This window comes from Marmota marmota, unplaced genomic scaffold, assembly GCF_001458135.2.
Source record: "Marmota marmota marmota unplaced genomic scaffold, marMar, whole genome shotgun sequence".
Taxonomy (NCBI): Eukaryota; Metazoa; Chordata; class Mammalia; order Rodentia; family Sciuridae; genus Marmota; species Marmota marmota.
In genome coordinates, this window is record NW_026000005.1 from 8,682,423 (window position 1) to 8,708,320 (window position 25,898).

At 32.2% G+C, this 25,898-nt stretch overlaps 1 protein-coding gene across 3 annotated transcripts in view; it reads right to left on the reverse strand.

The window, feature by feature from the left end:
- Positions 1–25,898, reverse strand: part of Tfpi (tissue factor pathway inhibitor) — a 73,586-nt gene that overhangs the window by 40,697 nt on the left and 6,991 nt on the right. For 2 of the 3 annotated variants that reach the window (XM_015481137.2, XM_048808140.1), the window contains exon 2: positions 2,410–2,463. The exons of the other annotated variant lie outside the window; for it this stretch is intronic. In XM_015481137.2, coding sequence (XP_015336623.1) covers positions 2,410–2,431 — 22 coding nt within the window. In that variant the 5' untranslated portion in view covers positions 2,432–2,463. The remainder of the gene's footprint in view (positions 1–2,409; positions 2,464–25,898) is intronic. 3 annotated transcript variants of the gene reach the window in all.

Sequence of the window (25,898 nt, forward strand, 5' to 3'; positions counted from 1 at the left end):
TTTTTTTTTTTTTTTTTTTTTTTTTTTTTTTTTTTTTTTTTTTTTGTAATTGGCGATTTGGCCCAGGGACACTCAAATGCAGAGCCACATCCTCAGCCTTTTCTTTTTTTTTTTTTACATTTTATTTAGAGACAGGGTCTTGCTAAGTTACTTAGGGCCTCACTAAGTTGCTAAGGCTGACTTTGAACTCATTATCCTTCTGCTCCACTCTCCAGAGCCCCTGGGTTTACAGGTATGCACCACTGTGCCTTGTCCATTTATTTCTGTTTTTATAGATAGCAGAGTTAAATGTAAAAGAAGACCTATACATGTCTGAGTTATGAAGGGATGTGGGTTCAGTCTAGTAAAAATGCACATACAGACCTAAATGAACAGAAATATATCCCTTGTTCATGGATAAGAAGATTTAACATTAAGATGGCAGAATGCCCCAATTTGATCCGCAGTTAGTGAAATCCCTTTTAAATCCCCAGCAGTTTTTGTTTTGCTTTTAAAGAAATTGACATGATAATCTTAAAATTCATGTGGAAATTCAAGAGATCAAGGATAATCAAGATAGTCTTCCAAACAAATGAAAGACTCACCTTGATTTCAGAACTTAACTAAAAGCTACAGTCATTAAGACAGTATGACAATGATATAGGATGCACATTTACATTAATGGAAAAGAATTGAGAGTCAATAAAAAAAACCATATGCTTATGGTCATCTGAACTTTGACAAGGAGGGGGTCAAGACTATTCCAGGGCAGGGGGAAAAATAATCTTTGCCACAGATGATGCTGAGATACTTGAATAGGCTCATGTAAAAGGATGAGATCAGACCCCTCCCATTACTATATACAAAATTAACTCAAAATAGATCAATGACCTAAATTCAAGAATAAAACTTGTAATATGTTTCAAAAACATAGAAAACAATCTTTGTGATCTTGTGTTAGGCTAAGTCTTTTAAACATGACACCAAAAGCAAAATAGCAAAGAAAAAAAAACAATTGGATTCAATCAAGTTTAGAAACATTTCCTACAAAATAATTTCTCTAGAAAGAAAAAAACAGAGGCTGAAGAAAAGCAAAGATAATTGAAAATGATATATCTGATCTACAATATATGATGAAAATATAGTCAAATGTTTCAATCAAAAATTAACAGTGAATAGAAAATACTTGAGAAAAATCTCTCTATAATAATAACATTTACAGACTTTTATTTCTTGTTGTTATTTCCTAAGGAATCTGTATAAGAACTGATTACATAGCATTTATATCATGTTAGATGCTATAAATAATATAGAGCTTATTTAAAGTACATGGAAGGAGATATAGAGATTATATGCAAACACTATGCCATTTTATATGAGGGATTTGAGCATTTATAGATTTTGGTATCCTAAGAGGTCCTGGAACTAATCCCTCACATATATACAGATATTATTATATATGTGGAAATCTTATTACAACTCAATGGTATTTAAAGATACGTAGCCCAATTTTAAAAATGGGGAAATGGTATGAACAGACATTTCCTTATAGAAGATATTCAAATAAACTATAAAAATATATAAAGATGTTTGACATAATTAGTAGGGGAGTCAAAATCAAAATTATGAGAACCCACTTCACACACACTACAATGTCTGTGATCAAAAAATCACATAACAAGCATTGGAAAAGATTCCACTTTTAAGTAGTGAAATGATATTATGTGTCCACATAAAAACATGCACACAAAAGTTCAGGACAATAATATTCATTAGCCAAAAAATGAAATCAATCCAAATATCCTGCTGATAATTAATAAGTAAAATAGGCTATATCCATACCATGAAATACTAAGGAGTTATGTCCTGATGATACTACAACATGGATGAATCCAGTGAATATTATGTAACTGAAAAAAACTAGTAATTTATGAGGTGTCAATGATAAGCAAATCTTGTTTATTTATTGCTGAGGGATGATGGTATTGGGTGAGAGAAGTAGAGGGAATGTTATTTCATCTAGTTTCTTTTCGTGGGTTTAAAAAATGTTCTCAACTTGGATGGTATTTCACATTGAGAGATTGGATAATGTTCCCAAACCCTGTAATTATACTGCTAAAACCATTAAATTGAACTCTTTAAATGGGTGAATTATATGTTTTACATGAATTATATCTCAAAAAAGCCATTTAAAAAGTAACAAAAAGGAAAGAAAGAATATATGTTCCCCCCTCTAATAGCTTGTCTTCTCATTCTATTGATTATGGATTGCTTCTTTTGTAAAAAATTTTGGTGTAAGTAGTTTCTCTTCTCTATTTTTGCTTTTGTAGCACATGCTTTTTAATCTTACATCTAAGAAACCATTGTCAGGATCAAGGTCAAGAAGATTTTTCTTTAATTTTTTTCCATAAATTCTTCAGTTTCACTTACTTTCTATAATAACCAAATTCATAGAAGTACAGAGTACAATAGTGGTTCCAGAGTCTGCAGTTTGGGGAAAAAATAGAAGTTTTTCAATGGCTACAAAATTACAGTTAGGCAAGAGGAATAAATTCTAGAGATCTGCTGTACAAGTGATCACTATAAACAACAGTGTTTAATATTTCAAAATGTAAGGTTATATATCAAATTAATTATTCTTACAATAAACAGAACAGAAACTAGGGGACACACACACACACACACACACACACCTTTGAGAGGTGTTGGATGTCTATTACCTTGATTGGGGTGAATGGTTATTTTGGGTTTTTCCATGTATTCAAACTCATTGTTATGGTTTGTATATAAAATGTCTCATAAAGATTCAAGTGTTGAAGTCTGGTCCTCAATGCAGCAATATTCAAAGGTGGGGATTTGGCAAGTAATTGGATCATGAGGGTTCTCACCTCATCAATGGCTTAATCTATTGAGGGATTCATAGCTAAATGAACTATAAGGAGTTGGTATGAAGTGTAGGACATGGAACTTATTTGGAAGGGGTGGGTCCTTGGGGTTGGTCCTTGGGAGTACCCTTAGGGGTGATACCTTATCCTGAACCCTTTTCTCTTTCTCTGTTTCCTGGCAGCCATGAGGTGAGCAGCTTTCCACTGCCACATCCTTCTTCCATAATGTTCTGCCTCATCTCAGTCCCAAAACAGTGGAGCTGGTCAACCATGGACTGAAACCCTGAAACTGTGAGCTAAAATAAAATTTTCCCCAGTTTAGTCTTTTTGCTCAGGTATTTTGTCACAGCAATGAGAAACTAACACACTCACCAAAATATTTATATTAAATATGGGCAATTATTTATACATCACTTAGATCTCAATAATATTATTTCAAAACACAACAAATTATATAAATAAATCTACATGGAAACATATTCATCTATATTAAGCAAAGCATGACTTCTTATGTATATCTCTAACTCTATTCTATAACCACATAAATCATTCTAACCTACCTTTTTGATTAATCTATAAATTCCTACTCCAACAGTGAGAAAACAGACTATCACTATCAACTCAGCCACTTAATTGTTCATTTCTCATACATATGTATGCCAGTATTAGAATTATTAATCCATATCTTCATAAGAAAAAATTTTGTTAATAGCAGTGCAGTGTTTATGTGAAGTTCCTTTTCCCTTTACATTTGCATATTCCACTCATTTCTAAATTATTTGAGCTACACTAACCCCTATAACTACTTCAGTAAGGTAGTTTCATACATTTGTAATACAGTATGATTTTCTTGTCACAGTGTGTATTCTTCCTGGTTGTCCTGATCCAGGAATGCACAATGTCATTGATTCATCTATGTAGTATCATAGAATAGCTGACTATATAAAATTCCTTGACTTCCCCATTCACACATCCTTTTCTCTAATCTCTGGTGATCTTTTTATTTTATCTATAGTTTTGCCTTTTTCAGAATGTCAAAGAATTGTAATCACATAGTATGAAGTCTATTCAGATGGTGTTCTAGTATCAGTGATATGCATTTGAGGATTTTCGATATCTTTCTATACCTTTACAGCTCTTTATTATTTTTATACTACTAAGTAATATTCCATTGTGTTATTTTACCACAGTTTGCTTACTTATATATAGATGGCCATCTTGGATTCACAGTTTTTCTTAATTATGACTAAAACTTCTATAAATACGTGTTTAGTGTTTATGTGTGGACATAAGTTTTCAAATCAGTCAGACCAATATCTAGGAGAGTGATTGTTAGATCATATGTTAAAACTATGCTTACCTTTATAAGAAATTGATGAACTGCCTTTCAAAATAGCAAAGCCATTTTGTATTTTCATCTGCAATAAGAGGACTTTGTTACTTACGTCATTGCCAGTGTTTGGGCTGCTGATTTCTTAAGGTTTAGCTATTCTAATAGGTTTCTTCTTCTACTTCATTATTGTTTCAAGTCCCAATTCCCTGATAATAGTGATAAACATCTTTTCATGTGCTTATTTGCCACCTTATATCTTCTTTGTTCAGGTGTCTGTTCAAATCTCTTTTACATTTGTAAACTGTATGTCTTCTTATTGTTGAATTTCAAGAATTCTTTTACTCTTTTGGATATATTCCTTTTATCAGATATGAGGTTTGCAAATTTTTTATGGGGGGAGTCACATATTATATTGTTTTCAGTGACTGTCAGGATGCAACACTCAGTATACTTGGTTTTGTGGGATTTTTGTCTTTTTATTTATTTATTTTTTCTGGTTGTGCATCACATCACACTAGTCTACTTGGAAATTCACTGATTTCGAAAAACATTTACTAGATGTCACAAATAGTTCTATATCTCAGAGTCCATCTGTTAGAAAGTACAATTGCAATATTTTCCTTGATATTTTGATTTATGTTTCTTGACTTAACATTTACGTTTTTCTGCAGATGCATAAAATTTTTACTTTATTTTTTTCACTTGGTTTATATTGCTCTGTCCAGGAAACTATAGCATCATTTTAAAACTATGGTTTATCAATTTAAATTATTTTTTCCCAAATTTTGTAACTCTTAAATAATCTAATCTGTATTATTTTAGGTTTCTCAGTATGGATGCTGCTTTAATGCTGCTTATGAACCCAACACTGATGATCAATCAGTGGCTGGTCTTGTTCAGAACAACAGTATTCTCAGTTAAAGATCTCATAAGTGCAAAAGTTTTTAAAAACTTTGTCAAATATCATTTGTTACACCTGATTTATCAAAATTTGTCAAAAATGCTTCAGGAATTTATTTATGTTTATCAACTGCAAAGAACTGATCTATTACAAGGAAAGTTTAACAGATGAGAGTTGACTTAGTATCTTTAAAAACTGAAGGAAATATAAGAAATTTTTTCATAACCTTTAAAATTAAGTATAATTATCATACTACCATAATTAATGCTTAGTCTGATTACCTCTTTCTGATGTATTGACTTCAGAATTTCTTGGTAAAGTCCCTTTAAATTTTTATTTGCCTCAGAAGTTACTTGAACCAGACTAGATTATATAACTGTGCTAGTGAGTAGTTGCATGTGATACCAGGAGAGGTTTGAAAATACAGGCAAAGCCTGGTTTCTTGAGGAATTTATACTCTAACTTTCTGAAGGATATTCCTACAGAACCACAAAACATAAAACATACCATATGATATGTGCTCTTATAAAACCCAAGATATATGTAGAGACACCAGAAAACAATACTATAAATGGAATAACAGCATAATTCAGAGGATCAGATTGAAGCTATGAATAGGGAATTATTGGTAAAACTACACAGTATGGAACAGTATGAAAGACTTTTGAGTTAAATATTGATTAAATCAAGTAACCAAGCTGATAAAATATATGAAGGACAGAGAATTCAAGGTTATCCTGAGTTTGTGCTAGTTATACAATAAGGAACATTTGAATAAGTCCTATTTGGTGTGCATATTAGGGATACATTTACTTCTGGACACATTACATAGTTATAGCTTTTCCACGAGGACCTATCTGAGGGCCATTAGAGACATAATGGGAGCTTGGAGATGTTTTGCTGTATCATCATTGTCATCATCATGAGGCAGAATCATTTCACAATGGGAAAGGTGGACAGCTTATTGAATAATACGTCATTCCCAGTTACCTGTTGAAGTTTATTTCCTATCATTCTTTTTACCTTTGGCTTTATGGATACAAAACTTTGGCTCCATTGGAGCTGCTGATTCTTAAATAAACCAAACTCATGCTAGATTTAGTATTTTGAAATGGCTACTTCCTGTTCTGGAAACACTCTTCTACAACATAATGGAATGGCAGACTCTGTCTTTCATTCAGGACTCTGGTCAGATATTCCCTTCTCCCCAAAATTTCCAAAAGATCTTTAAGTACAATATTTAAAAGGAAAACCATCCCAAGTTTCTCTGTCACTATCTTCATAATCTGCTTTTTTTAGATTCTTTGTCATTTCATGAGTGAGTTGTAGGAGTACTTTATATCTTACATATTATAGATATAAATTCCTAGCCAAATAAACATATATATATATATACACACACACATACACACACACATTTGTAAATATATAAGATATATACATTCATACACATGTAATATTTCCACATCAGTAGGAAACTATCATTCTACTACATTCTGTCTCTATGAACTGCCTGAAAATTTCATATAAATAAAATTATAAATTTTTTATGACTTCTTTCACTTAGCCTATATTTTCAAGCTTCACTAAAGTTGTGATATATATATTCATTTCTTTTTACTGCTGAAAATATTGTTATATTGATATGCCACAATGTTTTTGTCCATTCCTCAGTTAATGAAAATTGTGCTGTTACCACTTTGTGGATATTATGAATGATGCTTGCATAGATTTTGGTGTGAACATATGTTTATATTTCTCTTGGGTATTAAGAGTAGAATTGTTGGATTAATGGTATATGTGTCCCTTTTTCATTACTGTAATGAGTTTACTAAGGCAAATAAATTTACAAGGAAAATATTTTTGTTTGTTTAGTTTTTTCCTCACATATTTGATCTTGGAAAGTCCAAGATCAGGCAGTCTCATTCACTTGGTCTTTGGTGAGGGCCTAGTGATTGATTGCATCCTGTTAGGAGCTCATGCAGCAGTGAAAGACTATGTTGCCAAATAAAGCCAGAGGGTATTTCAGGAGTTGGTCTTAGTCACAACAACTTGCTCTCACAAAAGCTCAGGATCCCATGAGAGCTATCTTAATCTATTTCACCCGGTTCTTCTAATTACCAGGGACCTTCTACTGGATGACCTCTTAGAGGTTCCATATAATCTATCCCAACCATTACCCTAGGGACCAAGCTCTCAACACATGAAGTCTTTGGAGACAAGCCACATACAAATCATTGCACACTATAAATCTACATTTAACAATCTGATGAACTGTCAGACTCTTTTCCAAAGCTGCACCATGGTGCATTCTTATCAATAATGTCTTTCTTTATTTCTTTCTTTCCCTCTTCCCTCTCTCCCTTCCTTCCTTCCCTCCCTCCCTCCCTCCTTCCTTCCTTCCCTCCTTCCTTCCTTCCTTCCTTCCTTCCTTCCTTCCTTCCTTCCTTCCTACCTTCCTTCTATTCTTGGTACTAGGGATCGAATCTGGAGCACTTTACCACAGAGCAACATCTTCAGCTATTTTTATTTTGAGACAGAGCATCACTAAGTTGTCCAGGCTGGCCTAACACTTGAGATGCTCCTCCCTCAGCCTCCCCAGTTACTGGTATTAAAAATGTATGCCACAGAGTTCAACTCTTGCTTTATTTTTTAAATAAAATTACCACTACTCATATATTTGCTTACGTTTTTAGCTTCCACCACTAAAATGTTTTCTATTCTTATATGCATGTAGCTTTATTATTCCTGTCAGTTTTACCAAAAAGTAAGGAAATAAGAAACAAGTAAGGGAATAAAGCTATCAATAATTTTTTTCAATTTTATTCTTTTATGTTTGTATCTATTCCAATTTTCTCAATGTATGAAATATTTAAATTAAAAATTTAAATATTTGTGAACGTAATTTTGAAAGAAAACAGTACCCAAATGTAGTACACTTAATATATGTGTAAAAGTTTACTTGAGTGATACATTTTTTTTCAAGTCAAATAAGGAAAATAATGATTGTTGAAATTCAAGCAATAGAGATATGGTAAGTATGTGGAGAGATTACTAAGGAAAGGTATGCTTAGAAGAGAGGCAGTCGGTCAAAATAAATGCATTATTTGCTTCATCAGAATTTATGCTCTGAATTTGCTTAATGAGAAAGAAAAAAAAAGGCCTTTAATAAAACTAAGCAAGGAGCTGAAAATGGAAAGGAAAAAGGAAGACTTTGATATTTTTCACTTGTTCATATGAACTCTTTTATGGGAAGGCAACTCATACCAAAATATACTCCTATCCTAAAAGAAACAGGATACACATCTTAGAAAACTGACACTCAGAAACAGAGTGTAAATTCACTAAATAGGACTAGAGATTAATGTTTGAACCCACATCTCTATGACTTCAGAGTTCATGCTCAGTTTCCCATACAAGGCTACCTTCACAGAAATTGGCTCAACTTTTCCTTCAGTTGCCTACAGGGTAATTGTGGTTTGCTGGTACATCACTGCACTGGAGATGGCTATCACCCATGTGGAAATCAAGTGCCATTGCCTCAGTCCAAGTAATCTCCCAAGCTGTGTTCCAAGTAGCCTCTTTCTTTCTCCTTTTCTATCTTCTTCCTCCCTTTTCTCTCCCTCTTTGTTTTCTTTCCCTTTTTATGTTTGTCTATTGATTTAGAGGAGTGGTCTGGAGTACAGGCAGAATTGTGTTACACTCCAAATTTATATTAAAGTCCTAATCTCCAGGACCTTAGAAAGTGGCTATATTTGGAAGAAATAACTTCAGATAGCTAATTATGAATACTTCAAGTGACTGAAGGTGGAAACAGATGCACAAACAGAGGAAAGGATCATCTATAAATCGAGAGGGCTCAGGAGAAATCAACCTTACTGATCCCTTGATCTCAACTTCTAACTTCCATAATTTAGGAAATAAATTCTGTTGGTTGTTTTATCTGTATGTGGTACCTGTCTTGCAGCTCTAACAAACTAATACAAGCTAACCACATAGAACTTCAAATGATCAGTTCTGTGACTTATTAGTTATATAAATTTGATGAAGTATGTTTCTCTCTCTCTCTGTCACTATTTATTCATCTATAAAATGAATATTTATGAGATTCTACCTCACAGTGTTTTGTAAGCATTAAAGGAAAATGAATTAGAAAGATAACTAACTCAATAAATATTAGCAACAATTTAATAAATGCTAGCATAATTTTATAAGTAATTCTTATTTCCTTGTGTTTTATTTGTTTGTTTTGTGCTGAAAATTAAACTCAGAACCTCATGCATGCTAAACACCTGCTTTACGACTAGGCTACATCTCCAGCTCCCATGTAGTTCTTGATACCATTTTGGGTACACTGTAAATGCAGAAGATCATAGTTAATTTAACGATGAGAATATCACCTCAAACTCTTAGAAGGACTAAAAAATATGAAAAATAACACTGATTTAGAAAGAATTTACAGCCAAATTGAGATTTATTTTCCTTTTAAATTGGTTAGGTATGGGAATCAAGAATTGGCAGACTATAAAGGAATAAGGTGAATCAATATACATCCCAATGTAAAATGAATGTTCTTCTAAGGGTTCAAATCCATTGGAATGAAAATATTTTGGAATTTTGCTTTAGTGCCTAGAAGAGAAAAACTCAAAGGGAATGGCAATGGATATTTATGTGAATGAGAATTTATGGGATGGTCCAAAGAGCAAGAAAGTCATATAGACTGAAAAATACCAGCAGTATATTGATATTATGGTATGTTGGAATTAATCTAACCATTATATTTATGGTCCATTATTTTGGGAAAGGCACAACACAACTGATAAGCAGTTATAGATTTAGATTTATCATTATTTCTGGGATACATATGTTATTTTGTCATCTTTGAATTTATTTAGAAAAATCACATATGTATTATAAACATGTACTAATATACTTTAAATTTTCTGTTTCAGATTATCTTTATTTATTATATACTTTTAAACATAAAATTTTATGATTAATCTCAGTGTTCAATAAGTACTTTGCTTATGTCTAAAAGAAAGAAATTTTATTGTTGGCTGTTTTGTCGTGGTCTACCAATAAAAGACAGAAAAAGAAAAGGAAAAAAAAACTAAAAACAAATCAACAATGATGAAAAACATAACATGAAGAATCCTTCCATTTTCTCCTCAGCAATTCTATACTATGATCCTGGTTGTGTTTATTACTTCCATCTACTCAATTTGGCAGGTCTCCAGGGGGCTATGCTTCTGCCCAGGAAAACTCAGCAGTCTGTCTTTACTGTTAACCTCTGTACCTTTTTTTCCCTGTATTCATTTTTCATTTTGGGTGAGTTTGTGGTACATGAATATCAAGGAAAATGAATGAAGAAAATGACTGTGGTATGGAGAGAAAGATAGCAAAGTAAGTGGTAATTCTCATAATTTCTTACTCTCTTTTAATGGTTTTGAAAATACTTTGTAGAAATAGTATTTTTAACTGAAAATTCAAAAATATGCACAATAAGGAGTCTGAAAATTGATTTTTTTGTTAAAAATATTTCTTAGTAGACTTATAAGTCATGATCCTGAATGGAGAACATGCACAATCTCAAGAAGAGATCTGAGAGCCAGATTTTTCTCAGGAAAAGAGTATATTCTTTAAAAAAAATACATTGTGGGAATGCAAATGTTTGTGTAGTTTCCCAGGAGAGGTCTGAGACTGTAACTGCACATTTACCACATACCAGTCTAACAAGTCAGCACAGAGCCTATTTATCTCTGTCAGCGTTCCCCCTGGATCCCACATTCCTTGGGCCTAGAGTCAGCACCATAAGCATTATTTTGGCATCAAGCTTATTTATCCAAGATAAATTAAGATAAGATTGTAAATTTAATTTTAATTGATAAAATTAAGATAAAATTGTAGTTCTGGAAATATGGTATAAATGTCACATTTATTTTAAAAATGATACTGGGAGTATAAAAATATATCATCACAAAACATTATACATTTTTTTTATAAGGATTTACTGTGTTTTTCAGAGTGGATTCTTATCTGCTAGGCTACTGCGTCATGACAATAAAACAGTGTAACCAAATGGGCAGGGATATTGAATTTATTTGAGAGGTACACACTCTATTTTTTTATAATGTTTAAGTGGCAAACTCTAGAGGCAGAACAAGATCCTGGATTACATCAACCCAGAGCATCCTTAATTAATTAAAAAAAAAATAAGATTTATGGAGTAGAGGCCAAAGTCCAATTTAGGAAAATATAGTTAGCAAATATATTACTTATATCACTCAATACTTTTTTCTCTTGAAATATTACTTTAATTGTGGCTTAAAACAGATAGTTAGGCAATATCACCAAGGGAAATACAGAATAAAAATCAGTTTCTCTTATCACTAATCTTAAAAGTACAATTGATTAAGTGATAGAAGTTTTTATTGAGATTATTAATATAAGCTTAAATTTAGTGAGTTTCTTAACTTAATCTCTATACTCCATAGTGATTATATTTTTTACTGTAAAAGTAGTTCTACACAAACTTTTCGTCTACATGTATATAGAGAATTGAGTTTGAGCCCAAATCTTAACATTAGTGAAGCATGTAGGTCATAAAACTAAGAAAACATGGAATTTACCTCTTGCACCTGGGAATAGGGTACAGAAGTTCACCTAGTAGTCCAAGACTGAACGAATAAACTAGAACATGACTCTGCAAAGGAATGTCTAAACAAGGAACTTGAAAATCTGTGAAGTATCATATTTTTTCTCCCACAAACTTAGAAGAAATAGAAACCATTTATACACACATTAGAATAATCTTGGCTGAAAGCAACAGTTGTAAAGAGCAAATTCTATTTTATTTGAGATCACTTTTAAGCACATAATTATATACTCTTGAATTTTCTGGGATCAATTTTCATATTGTATATTAATGCCTTATTTGGGTTTTCTCTCCAGATGCCTTTCATACCATTTGGTAGGTAAATTACAGTTAGTCAATATATTTATAATAATTGTAATGCAAATGGCAGTTTCCATTAGTTTTATTATTATTTAGTTTTTCTCCTTTGTTTCCTGTAGTTATGTTAAGGAAATTTTATCTTATCCTAATTTTATAAAGGAAAGAGACAGTGTGGTTCAAAATTGTAAAATAAATTCTCCAAAAAGAAAAGAACCTTGAAAATGGCAGTGGAGGTATATCTCACTGAAGCAAAAGCCTTTAATTCTTATCCTATACTAACTATATCTGTGAAAAAAATTAAGTATTAGTATAGTTTATATTTACACATTGACGGAATTAGTATGATTTGTTTTGATAAAAATGGCAAGTAAGAATTGGAAAAAGGCACCAAAGCCTTGATAAAGAAAGTTATAATTTTACAATGGACTCATTCCAACCCATGTTGCAGGAACAGTGTTTGGAACTCTGGACATGCAGTATTATGGAAGAAGTTTATGTTGATAAGTAAGTTGGTAAAAAAAATTAATAAAATCCCCACATACTTAAGGTAGGCAAACCTATGTAAAATATTCCAGATTAGAGGTTCACAAGAATGCTGAATCAGACCCTGTTGAAGGTGGATTTCCTTTGCTATCATCTCCAAACCAACCAGCAGAAGGACACAAGGGACCTTGTGTAGAAAGCACACAGAAGCTGTCTTGTTCTACTGAGACTGCTATAACAAAATATCACAGACTGGGTGGCTTAAACAACTGATTTTTTTTTTCTCATACTCTAAAGGCTAGTAAATCTTATATCAAAGTGCTGGCCAATTTGGTTTCCTGTGAAGGTTTTCTTCCTAGATTGCAAATGGTTGCCATCTTCTCAATAAGTCATCCCATGCCCTCTCCTTTGCTTGTTCATGGAAAGAGAAAGCTCTTTTCTCTCTTCCATTTTTAATAAAACCATTAATTCCACTGGATTTAGACCACAATCTATCATCTCATTTAACCCGGTTACCTTCTGAAAGTCTTATCTCCAAACACAGTTACACTGTGAATTAGGGTTATAATGTACAAATGTCAGGGAAGATAATTCAGTTCAGAACTGGAGTCTTCCTGGTCTTTCATTTGTAAATGTGTCTCAAACAATATCCCTCTAACTTTCCAGGATCATGCCCTCATTGACTGTCATGAAAGAAATGGAAATACTGCTACTGTGTCACATCTCAGCTCAAATGATGTCTCCTTAAAGTACTTCTTTGGAGACCAGAGACAAAATTGCTCTATGGTTAGATTCTATTACCTTTTATGCTTTTAAAAAATCACTGCACTTGTAGTATGCTGAGCATCATAAGCCAATCCCCCCAAACCAAAGGCTGAATGTTTTCTCTGATATGCAGATGCTAATTCACAGTAAGGGTTATGAGGGTTAGGAAAGAATAGAGTTTCTTTGAATTAGGTCAAGGAGACTGAGGGAGGGGAGTAGGAAAGAGGGGCATGGAGATATGGTGGTAGGAAGGATAGTAGAATGAAACAGACATTGTTACCCTATGTACATATATGACTATATGACCGGACATGTACAACCAGAAGAATGAAAAATTCTACTCCATTTATGTATCATATGTCAAAACACATTCTCCTATCATGTATAACTAATTAAAACAAATTTTTAAAAGTCATCACTGCACGTATTCCTATCACATTATGTAACTATTTGTATACCCTCTGTCTTTTTTTTTTTAATCAACTATATGATTTTTACATTCAGAATTTGTGTCTGTTTTCTCTGGTACATAATAAACTTAATGAATACTTGTGAAAAAAATCAATGAATTAAAAGATCAGTTAAAAATTTTTCTACAGAAAGTAAAAAGTCACTGGCAACATATTTTCAAAAATATATAAGTTAAAATTATCTTAAACTGTATGAATAAATGAGAACATATGGATCTTGGTTATAAATTAATCCTCTATTAGAGAAGATAATAATTATTCAAGTAAATATTTCTTCCTTTCCTCTGCCCTCACTGCCTATATTCTGCGTTCATAAAGTCTGATTATTGTCATTCGTACTGAATGGACAATAAAAGAGTCACACCAACATCTGGCCACAGCTGATTTGCCAAAGGGGCAATATCTATACAGAGTCAGCTCAACTGCTGGTCTATAGAGAGAACAGTTGCACAGACACCCACAGAGGGCTGAATAGTGAGAGTATTTTAGAGAGGCTGTCACAATTTGAAAGTGTCATGATACATACATTAAAGTATGGAGAATTTCTTTTTATATTTATTATAAAATGTGCCAATAGCAGCATAATAAATGCATTTATAGGGTTTTTTTCTATGTGTATTTTGCAACCATTTTAGTATATATAATTTTCAGAACATTTTACATTTAAAAATCTATAATTGGGGCTGGGGATGTGGCTCAAGCGGTAGCCCGCTCGCCTGGCATGCGTGCGGCCCGGGTTCGATCCTCAGCACCACATACAAAGATGGTGTGTCCCCCGAAAACTAAAAAAATAAATAAATATTTAAATTCTCTCTCTCTCTCTCTCTCTCTCTCTCTCTCTCTATCTCTCTCTCTCTCTCTCTTTAAAAAAAATCTATGGTATATTCCCCTTGTGATATAATTTCTATGATTCTATTATGCTTATAAATCTGAAGTCAATCATAAGTTTTATTTTTTTCCAATCTCTGCAATGGGAAGAAATTAAAAATTCTTATCAATGCAGTTATCTAGAACTTGTCTATTTTGTTTGTGTTTCATGCCACTTAGAAAAAAAAAAGTAGTTAACTTTTTACTGGTATATATATATATATATATATATATATATATATATATATATATATATATATATATAAATTTATATATATTTATATCTATATATATAAATCTAAAGTAAGAATTCTATTTAATATTGTTGAAATGGCATTCTTTGTAGTTTAGTAATATGTTACTGTTTACCTATTACTAATTCTAGTACACTTAAATATGTATCTTAGTCCAAAAGTAGAGATGAAAATTGAAAGGATAAAGATTTTCTTACTACTTTTTAAAAAATAAATTAAATTTCAAAGATGCTTTATTATATTTATTTCTAAGCTATATATGTAACTATTATTTTAATATATTCAAAATTAAAGCAGTGTTCTTAAATTGTAAAAGTAATACATGCTTCTTTCCAAGTACCATAAAATATAAAGCATAATAAAGGAAAATATAGAAGATCTATCAATGTGTCCATTCAGAAATAATTGCTTTTCCCTGATTTTTTATGCATGTGAATATCTTTATGTATTAACAAGTGTATGTGTTTAATATACTTATATGAACATGCATGAATGAGCACAGCACTCTGCTCTTGCAACAGGATGACACTGATCTCTGTCCAAACTGACCTGCATAACCTCATTTAATGGCTTAGTATTTTTGCTGGATAATTACAAATTAATTTTGCCAATCTCGTATTACTGGGCAATTAAATGATTTCTATTTTTGCAATTACAAACATTAATGTAATAAACATATTTGTATTTTAATTTTTCACCATTTCCTTAATTGCTTTTTGCGGGAAATTCACAGTAGAATAGTATTGGGCCTAAGGTTTATAGCTAAGATTATTAATATGTATTGAAAATTACCTTTCAGAGATGTAATGCCAATATACACTTTTTCATGAGCATATAAAGTGTTTATTTCTTTTTACTTTTGCCTCATGGTTGGTATGTCTATTCTTTTAAAATTTATCAATCGTTCATATGGCTTTCAACAAACTACTACTAACAAACTAGCTACTATTGTGGAGAATACTATGTGAGCAGATTACAGGAAGATTTTTACAAAGCAGGAGGGTGCAATATGAAGACTGACAATACTACAGTTTTGTATTTGCTCTTGTATGTTTCTTTTTTTTTTCTTTGAATATAACTTAAGAATAAAGAAAATAAGATAGAGCAAATAAACACAGTGATACTTTTTCATATGTAAGGCAAGCCAACATGATAAAATTAAATGAAAGGAATTTAAAAGAACCAAGTATGATGATCACTTTTTTTTTTTAAGGAAAACTTTCAAATATCTGCAAGATTTGAGTTTTTCTGTCTGTATCCTAATATACCCTACTTGTGTACACAATGAGTAAAGATAATATGTGTAAATCATATAGCAGATAATGAATAACATAAGTGGGTTTTTTTTTCTCAGCAAAGTTTCACCCATGTCTGAGAACTCCAACATCTGTGATTTTTTACAGAAGAAGAAAATGCTTCCAGATAAAGTTTGATGAGAGAAGAGAGAAAATTTCAAAAAATTGCCCCATTTGAATAAGTGAGATTTATCTCATGTCAGGTGATGAGATAAAGGATATACAATGGAGAGGGGTGAGGCATAGTGAAAACAAAGTCAAGTTCATCTTCAAATTAAATAAGCATACTTTGTTCATTAGATTTATTCAGATAATTCTGATATCTTTAACATCACCTAGCACCATTCACTAGCATCCTCATTTATGACCCTTAACTATTTGAGTTTAGTTTGACAATAAACAGAAAGTGTTTGGTGCAGACCCTTCTCTCTAAAATATTTCACAATTAAATGAAAAAACTCAGCCTTTTCAATAAATCATATTATACTGCCATCAAAATTAGAGGTTGAACTACATGAGCAGTATAAGAGAAATACTGCTTTTAATAACATAAACTTGAAGGGATTCATATCTGGATGACAGATCCTAAAGTAAAATCTTTGAAATCATAAAAGAAAATTTGATAAATACAAATGTGAGTGAAGTATGTGGAAAAAAATTTTGAATAGAATAAATTGAATATTTTTTGAGCAAAAATAAACTTTTAATGAATAATTGCGGGAATTTCAGGGACAGGATCAAATAATGGCATTCTCAGGGCATGGTGGCACATGCCTATAATCCCAGCGGCTTGGGAGGCTGAGTCAGGAGGATCAAGAGTTCAAAGCCAGCCTCAGCAATGGCAAGGCACTTAGCAAATCAGGGAGACCCTGTCTCTAAATAAAATACAAAATAGGGCTGGGGATGTGGCTCAGAAGATGCTTCAGATTCTGAAACATGATAAGGCATTTTAGGTAGAGAATAGAATCAAGAACTAGCACAGTTTCTGAAGAGATTCTAGGCACTGAACCTGAAAGATAAAACACATTGCTTTAGAAAGGCGATGAATTCAAAATAAATTGAGTTGAAAGTATTTGTGAGACTTCCAGTGCAGCCATAAAATAAGGAGCCCAATATGTAGACATGAAGTCAGGATAGATGTCGCTATTGGATATAAAACTATGAAGATCAGTATATAAATGATGATTGACTATGTAGAGATGAGATTTGTTTGTTTAACAAGTTTTGCATAGATATGGAGGCAGACAGTTTTCCAAATGCTTTTATAAATAGTAATTATGTAACATAGTGAGTCTACTAAGTGACTCTGAAGATTAGTAAAGAAAATTCTAGAAGTGAATTCTGAAGAACAAGTCTGAGGAAAATAGGTTGAAGAAAACTTACAGGAAATGGCAAGAGAGGTTGCAAGAAACCTGAGAGGATGTAGTGCCACAGATACACAGGGCTTGATTATTTTCAGGAATAGTCACAATTCACAATCTCCAAGCATAGAAATCTCTAGAAGACAAGGGCTAAACCATATGCATCCCCTTGAAAAAGGTGCATTAGAGTGATGTGGCAGTAGCAGCCCAGGTGGGGAAGGAACAGGAATCAAAGGCTGTGAAGATAGCCATTTAAGACACTGTTATAGATCTATGCTGAAAAACAAGGGCCAGTATTTGAAGGAAAACTTCCTGGGGAGAATATGGTTTTCTTTGTTGTTGTTTTTGCTGTCTGGGGATGAAAGATGGGTCCTTGTGCACACTAGGCAAGTGCTGTACACTGAACTACATCCCCAGCCCAGGGAACAGTGTTTTATGGCTCTGCCATTTGAGAGCAGAGACAAAAGCTAAACGAAAAATATAATGAATAGAGGATGAAATCCTAAGTACAAGTGAAGAAGATTGAACTTTGACCTGGAAAAATGTACGAGGCATGAAGTGAGAGGTTTTCTTGGTGAGGGTTAGGGTATACAAATAAATTTGCAATATGTGATATGTGTGTGCTTGAGCGACAAGCGAGTTTTGAGGTACAGATTGAAAGTTGGAGATTTTCTTGCTGAGATTCATTTTTCTGTATGAATAAAGAATGAAATTGTCTTCTCAAAATAACAAGTAATAGATTTTTAAAATCTGAACATTTGATTTTTGTCTTGACAAAATAAAATATGGGGTATTAATAATTTCTCATTAAATCATTTCTGAACTGTTGGAATCCCAAATCATCAATTGATAGTAATCTCTGCTCTCAGAATTCAATAGTTCTTCCTTCTAGATATAGATATTAGACATTTGAATGATTCATTGTTGGATTATAACAGTTGAACAGAGATAATGATAAAAGGACAAAAATGGACAGGATTTTAAGATCTGAGAAAACTTAAATAGTTCATAATTTAATCAGTGAGTGAAAATTTTCCCTACATGGATATGTATTTTGTTTAGAATTATGTATGATCCTTTAACCTAGTAAAATCACACTGATAAATAATTATAAAGCTATGCAACATGCATTCACATTTATTTAAGCAGAGAAAATTATATTTTTAAGCCATGGGTAAAGTCATCAGGGCAACATAAATTTTGAAAGCTGTACACAAAAATGAATGTGTACTTTCAGATCAATGAAAACGATCTTCATAGAGGAAAAGTGGTCTTCATAGAGAAAAAAAAGATAGTTTTATAAGGCACTGTATTAGTTATGTGAAGTTGTAGATACATTTTGGACAGTTTTCTTCAACTTTTTAAAATGTCTTGGTCATCTTGTGTTTTGGTTTATGAAGCACCCAAATTCAACTCAGGCAAGAATAGTTTGTGCCCCCTAAGGAATAAATCTTTAATCTACATTAATCATTATCCATTTCTCGGAAGTTGGTTTAGATATTTCTACATGGTAAATCTGTGGTCAATGAGATGTGAAGAGAAATATGCAATCTTCCAGGGTTCTAGATTAGGCCCCTTTGAGAATGATCTTTGATGTAAGTGTGGCTACAGGGGACATGGTTTCTCTTTTGACTTGTTCTGTCTCATGTTATGCCTGTGACTGAAGTGGCCATCATGTAACATTGAGCAAGGCTGCCCTAAAGTAAAACAGATTTGCTATGAATGATGGAAAGAAGAAGATGGAAAGAACCTGAATTCTATATGAGTTAACCACTCTTGAAGCATTCTAGTTCTGTATGTTATATAAAGTGGGATAATAAGTGCCACATTATTTAAGCTGTGTGTCCTGTAGTTTTCTTTATTTTTTTCCTACCAGCAGTCAAATGTAACCTTACAATTATCTTGTTTGCTTTTAAGAACAAGCTATTAAATAACTTGCTAAATATATATATATATATATATTTTTTTTTTTTTTTTTTAAATTTGAAGGTGCTTGAAGGAATGAGAAAATTAGTACTACAAACCCCTGGCCAGAGTTCATTTTTCTTGTCTTTAAATTTGTTTTGACATTAAAATATTGCCAAATACTGATTTAAAAAATATTTCAGGTTAATTTTTGAAAGTTCGACTAAAGATAAAATATGGGAAACATGAAGCAAAAATCTGCAACTGATAAGTAAATTAATATTAGAAACATAGTGTTATTTACAAATAAAATAAAAAAACAAATTCCCAAACTAACTGCAGACTTTATTGATCATTTACATATACCAAAAAATTGGTTAGTCAAGTAGGAAAACTGCTTTTGGATCTGACTTTTTTTTTTTAACAAGAAGTCATAATTTTCTGGAGAATTGCTTAATGTAAAATTTCCTAGGAATGAAAACACAACAGTTTATATTTTAAATTATGATCATCTCACTGATTAAAAAAAAGCTTATCCTCTCTTTCTTTTAGATATACAAGTAGTTGTCAGGTTTGGTTTTATAAAGCAAGGAAGTTTCTCATAAGAATGAATATGTTAAAAGTTGTTCAGTATGAATATACAACTTCTTGTTATTCATAATATAAGACTAAAAATAAACATAATCTCTTTGAAGGAAACAACAATATCAGGCAGAGTGAATATCTTGATGTTATAGTAAAATGGCATACAGCATGAATCAACAATTTTTTTTTAATCAAAAACTAAAACAAAGGCAGGTCATGCAGTTATATACTACTAGAGCTGAAAGAAAAGATAAAGATAAGTGTCAGAAATATCCTGGTATTTTTAATGAGGAAACTGATACTCAGAGATTAATTTTCTTTTCAAAGTCTTGCATTTGCATACTGGCAGAGCTTCAACTCAAAACTCCAAAGTTAGGCAACTGCAAGCTTCACAAACATCTTTCTTCCCGACTCCTCATAAGGAATTTCAGATTACCTACAATCTAGAAATGAGCATTTAGTCAAACCATAACGAGGGGATTTTAATTTTCTGTTTTGGGGGCCAATGTTCTACTAGTAAATATCTAAGTCACAAAACTTATCGATTACAACATTCATTTTTCTTATTTTGGGGATGCATATTTTTGATGAAGAAAAAATAAATTTTCCTATATAGTAGTAGGGAACATTGATTCTTTTGGCCAGTTTAAAAGAGATGAGTGATAGCCCTGCATGTGGAGAAGGAAAATAGAAGTAGTAAAGGAGGTAGGTGTGTTGTGGGTGTGTCAGGTGTAAAGAGAATGAGAAGAACTGAAGAAATGTAAACTTGTAAACATGTTTTTTAAAATTTGTGACTGAGGTCTGAAGAGAATGTGACATACTATCCATTGTTTACTACTAAAACACAATGAACATGAAATAAAATAAAAACACGTGATAAAGGAAATAAAGCTAAACTTTCTTTATGGTAATGAATACTATTTTATTATACCTGAGTTGTCCATAAGTACTACGACTCTAATGGAAAAAAAAAATGTGGAATTATTTTGCCTGGATATTATATTTAAATGCATAAGACTCATTTTTAAAGAAGGTAGTATTCCTTTTTAAAAATTAATTCATCTTTATTCATCATGATAACTCTAATTTTGAAATTAACTCAATATGTTTCAATTCAGAGTTCTTTGTACTATGCTGCTTTGTTGTATTCATTGAGAAAGTAAACAAATAAACCAAATGAAGATTTGTGAAAAATACAGTTCTGTTTGACTACTAACTCTGGTAGCTTCAAATTGAAGGAAATTAGAAATGTTCAAATGTATAAAATAAATTTTGGTTTAAAGGGAGGAAGAAAAGAATTAAATATATTAAATGTGCTTTTCTGCTATACATGCTAAGAATGAAAAGAGACCTTTGACTGCCTATGGCTATCTTTCCTGCCTTTTGATTAGCTCTTTTAGTTATCTTATTGTTCAGTAAGATAGGCATAGGACATATCAGGATCAAATTATCTATCTCTTAGTTAATTAATATGTTAATTTAAATTAATCTACTAATTCACATAGAGTTAACATCTATTTTTAAGAGGTATACATATTTGTAAAGACATAGAAAGATAGTGTGGACTTTTATGTGAGTGTTCACATTAGACCTTTGAGTTATGGCTTAAGTCAGGTTGATATTACCTTTTTTATTACAAGGATCAATAGCTAAAGCCAGGCCAAGTTTTTCATTTTCCTGTAAAGTCTGTTTTCATCCCCGTTTTTGTTTCTGCTTAGACAGATACATTGGAGACTTCTCCACTTTCTACTTCTTATTATCTCAGCTTGTGGTGTGAGAAATGGAAAACAAAACATTAGCTCGTATTCCTGGAGTTATAGAGAATACATATGAAGTTGCTGGACTTAAACACAAAACAAAACAAAGAAACAAACAAAAAAGCTCATATATAGAAATTTTCTACAAAATATTACTGTATTATGTCTGTTAGGGAAAAAGGAGAAAAATGTATACTCAATATATATGAGGCTATGTCTGTAGAACATTTGGTTATAGATAAATGGTAAATCAGGTAATTTACTAGAAAATTGTTATGTCTTCAAATATTAACTACAGTTTTTATCCTTAAGAATACTATACATAGCAAACCAATAGTAATCCAGTTTTTCAATCCTATGAGAGCATTTCTCATAATAAAAATCAAGGTCAATGTAGAAAGAAAAAAAAAAAACAGAATTCTAATTGTCCTCTAAAGGAAAGTATTTGGGAGGGATCTGTCTGAGTATGGTTCAAGATTGGAACTACAGCTAGTAGTGACTACACCCATTTGTTCAGATGACATCCTGAGGTCAACTTCTCTGAATCATCCCTCTAAAGGAACAGGGAGCTCTAGCCAGCTGAGTCATGCTCTTCCGAGAGCTGTTAATAAGTTGATCTTCAGCCACTTCCATTCAGACAGTAAAATGTCAGACTCATGAAAGAATAAGAACCAGAATCATTAGCTGCCCTGAGAATGATAAGCAATCGGTACTACTTTCTTTTTAATTCACAAGATTCAATAGTTTTGTTTTTCTCTACATTCCTAATTCTGAATGTTCTTTGTTTTACGTTTTTATAAAGGTTAGAGTTTAAAATTAGAATTTCTTTTTTTTTGCTATTCAAATCCTACCTAGCATATAACCATATAATCAGATGAAATTTCTTGTTAAATACCCTGCTTAACTTCTTTGATTGTAATTTTCTAGGGTTGTAGACCAGAGATTTGATTTTTTATAAACTACCTCAAATTCTAATAAGTAATTTATAAGTGAATAAAAATTTATCACATTGTAAAGTTTTTTTATCCTGCAAAGGATCTAATGTATTTAATATACTAAAATATTATTAAAGCATATAATTAGCTGGGCGTAGTAGCATACACCTGTAATCCCAGGGCTCAGGAGGCTGAAGCAGGAGAATCCCTATTTCAAAGCCTGCCTCAGCAAGAGGGAGGCACTAAGCAACTCAGTGAGACCCTGTCTCTAAATAAAATACAAAATAGGGCTGGGGATGTGGCTCCGTGGTTGAGTGCCTCTGAGTTCAATCCCTGGAACCCATACCCCCCCCAAAAAATCATATAATTAATGTTCAGCTTTGCAGATATTAAAAATGGAATCTGTTTATTAAAATGAAATCAAAACTGACAGAGATTTTAAAATGATATAATATTTTTCCTTGGCTTTCAAAAGCATAGTCTCTTCTCTTCTTGAAGATTTCTTATCTCTAGGGTATCTTATCCCACACCTACCTGAACTCGTGTCAGTTTTATCTACCTTTGAAATGTTTATCTTGCCTTCTTCAGTATATTATTGTTTGACACTTTCATTGAATATAACTATATATACTCTTTTGTAGAGACATTGACACACATTTCAGATACATGTTTAATGCAGGTGTACAAACTCCCAGGGGATTTTAAGAAAGCTGTGAACTCCCTTTTAAAGTACAAATAAATACATGCACATATATTTTTTTCACAAACGTTCTTGAAGACCTCCCATGGACCACCACTCACTGCTGTCCTTTACAGGTGAGGTTTTCAGAACCTATTAGGAAGGATAAGAAGTCACTTGTATCTCTCTATCCTCGAAATAAGTAGATAAAAAAATACAATGCACGTAATTGGTGGCAGGAACATAAGTGTGATACAGAAAATATTGGTGCCTCAGTAATATTTTCACTTTTTTGAGATAGCTAACTAATGATTGCAAACTTAAAAAGGTTTGAAAAATAGTTTCACTCAGAGTTGACCACATATAAAAACATATCTCCCTTGCTATGTGACTTTGAGACTAATCTAAACAACCTATGATTAAATGTCTTTCCTCAGTTGGTGTGTTCTTTAACAATTCCTTAATAAAACACATATAAAAATAAGTTAATTCTGGGAAGTCTGAAACTAGAATAAAATTAACAGCACTGATAGGAAGGCCTGAATACTTCTAAGATTATCTTAAAAAAATTATAATCCAGCTTAGTTCCACAACAAGGTTGCCATCTTTGTTATGTACCTGTTTTCTTTCTTATCAGTTAAATAGACTTGCTCAATAAGATTAAAACTACAGAACTTTGGGCCTACTTTTTCTTCTCTTAGGTGCAGGGTCTCTGGTCTAATTCTTAGGTCCTTGATCCACTTTGAGTTGAATTTTGTGCATGGTGAGAGATAGTGGTCTACACCCAAATGACTTAAAATAAGCATACTACAGTGATGCAGCCACACCAATGTTTATAGCAGCTAAATTCACAATAGCTAAACTGTGGAACCAAGTTAGATGCCCATCAATAGAAGAATGAATAAAGAAACTGTGGTATATAAACATAACACAATGAAATAATTACTCAGCATTAGAAGAGAATAAGATTATGGCATTTGCAGGTAAATGGATGGAGTTGGAGAATATGATGCTAAGCAAAGAAAGCCAATCCCAGAAAACTAAAGGCCAAATCTTGTCTCTGATTAGTGGATGTTAATCTATGATTGGGGGTGGGGGGTGAATTGGTTAAAGGGAGGGTAAGAGGGGTAATGAGGAATGGGTAGAATGAGATGGACATTATTACCCTAGGTATGTGTACGACTGCACAAATTGTGCATCTCTATACCATGTACAACCAGAGAATTGAAATGTTACACTGCATTTGTAATTATGATGAATTAAAATGCATTCTGCTTTCATGTATAAATAATTAGAACAAATGTAAAATTAAAAAAAATACAAAACTTAAGTGAGATACATAAGAAATTGAATAAGGTACACATTCTTACATAACTAACATAACCAAGTTCCAACATTAATACAAATTATGCAAATAATTTTGTTATTCAGGTTTATTTTACTTGTATCAATTGTTATTTATAATAACAAGCCAAAACTGTACTCCTTTTGAGTAATAAGCCAAAACTGTAGCTCTTTTTAAAGAAAAGAACCTTTTAATTTGTATTTACTCTCCCTAGATTTCTATAGATAGAAATAGCTGAGAAGCAGGGGAGAGGTAATAATTAGGAGAAATGGTGACAGGAAACTATCAGAAACAGCAATCTGCAGTTCCTGATAAAACTTTTAGGCTCCAAGGAATTAACATTGAGCACACGTAGTTTGGGTACCTATTGAAGAAGTGACAGCTTGATTGATTTTAAGCATGTAGAACTCATTTGTCATCTAAAACAGGAAAAAAATCAAATAAAATAGCTCTCCAAATAGCAATTATCAAGCCAGTCATCGTGGCATGCACTTGTAATCCCAGCAGCTCAGGAGGGTGAGGCAGGAGGATTGCAAGTTCAGAGCCAGCCTCAGCAATTTAGCAAGGCCCTAAGCAACTCAGTGAGACCCTATCACAAAATAAAAAATAAAAAGTGTTGGTGATATGGCTCACTGGTTAAGTATCCCTGGGTACAAAAAACAAAACAACAGCAAGGACAAAAAACCTAGTAACTATTATCATAAAAACACAATGAGTAAATAAACTAGTTATTTCAGATGAAATAACCGTTTCATAGAAACAGAAAATTTGTTTCCTTATATAAGCACACGATATATATAGTCACTTGAAGTAGTTCTTGTGATATAGCAGGCAATAAATATTGTTTTTTTTATACAGGCAAACACATATATCATAATACCTGTGCTCTTAAAATGTTTCATTTCATTTTATTCCTTTCTTGTTGTTGATTAAAGGTATCATTAAAATACAACTAAAAAAAATAGTCCTACTACTTCCATCCCAAATGGATGAACATGAACTAGACTCATCCTGCCATCTGAAAACAAAAAGGAAAACAAAAGCAAAATATATAAAATAATATTGGTCAGTGGAGTGAACAGATCCAACAGAGGGGAGGGACCAAGTTTATCCCTATGTTCCTTTATCTCTGGTGTAAGGCCTG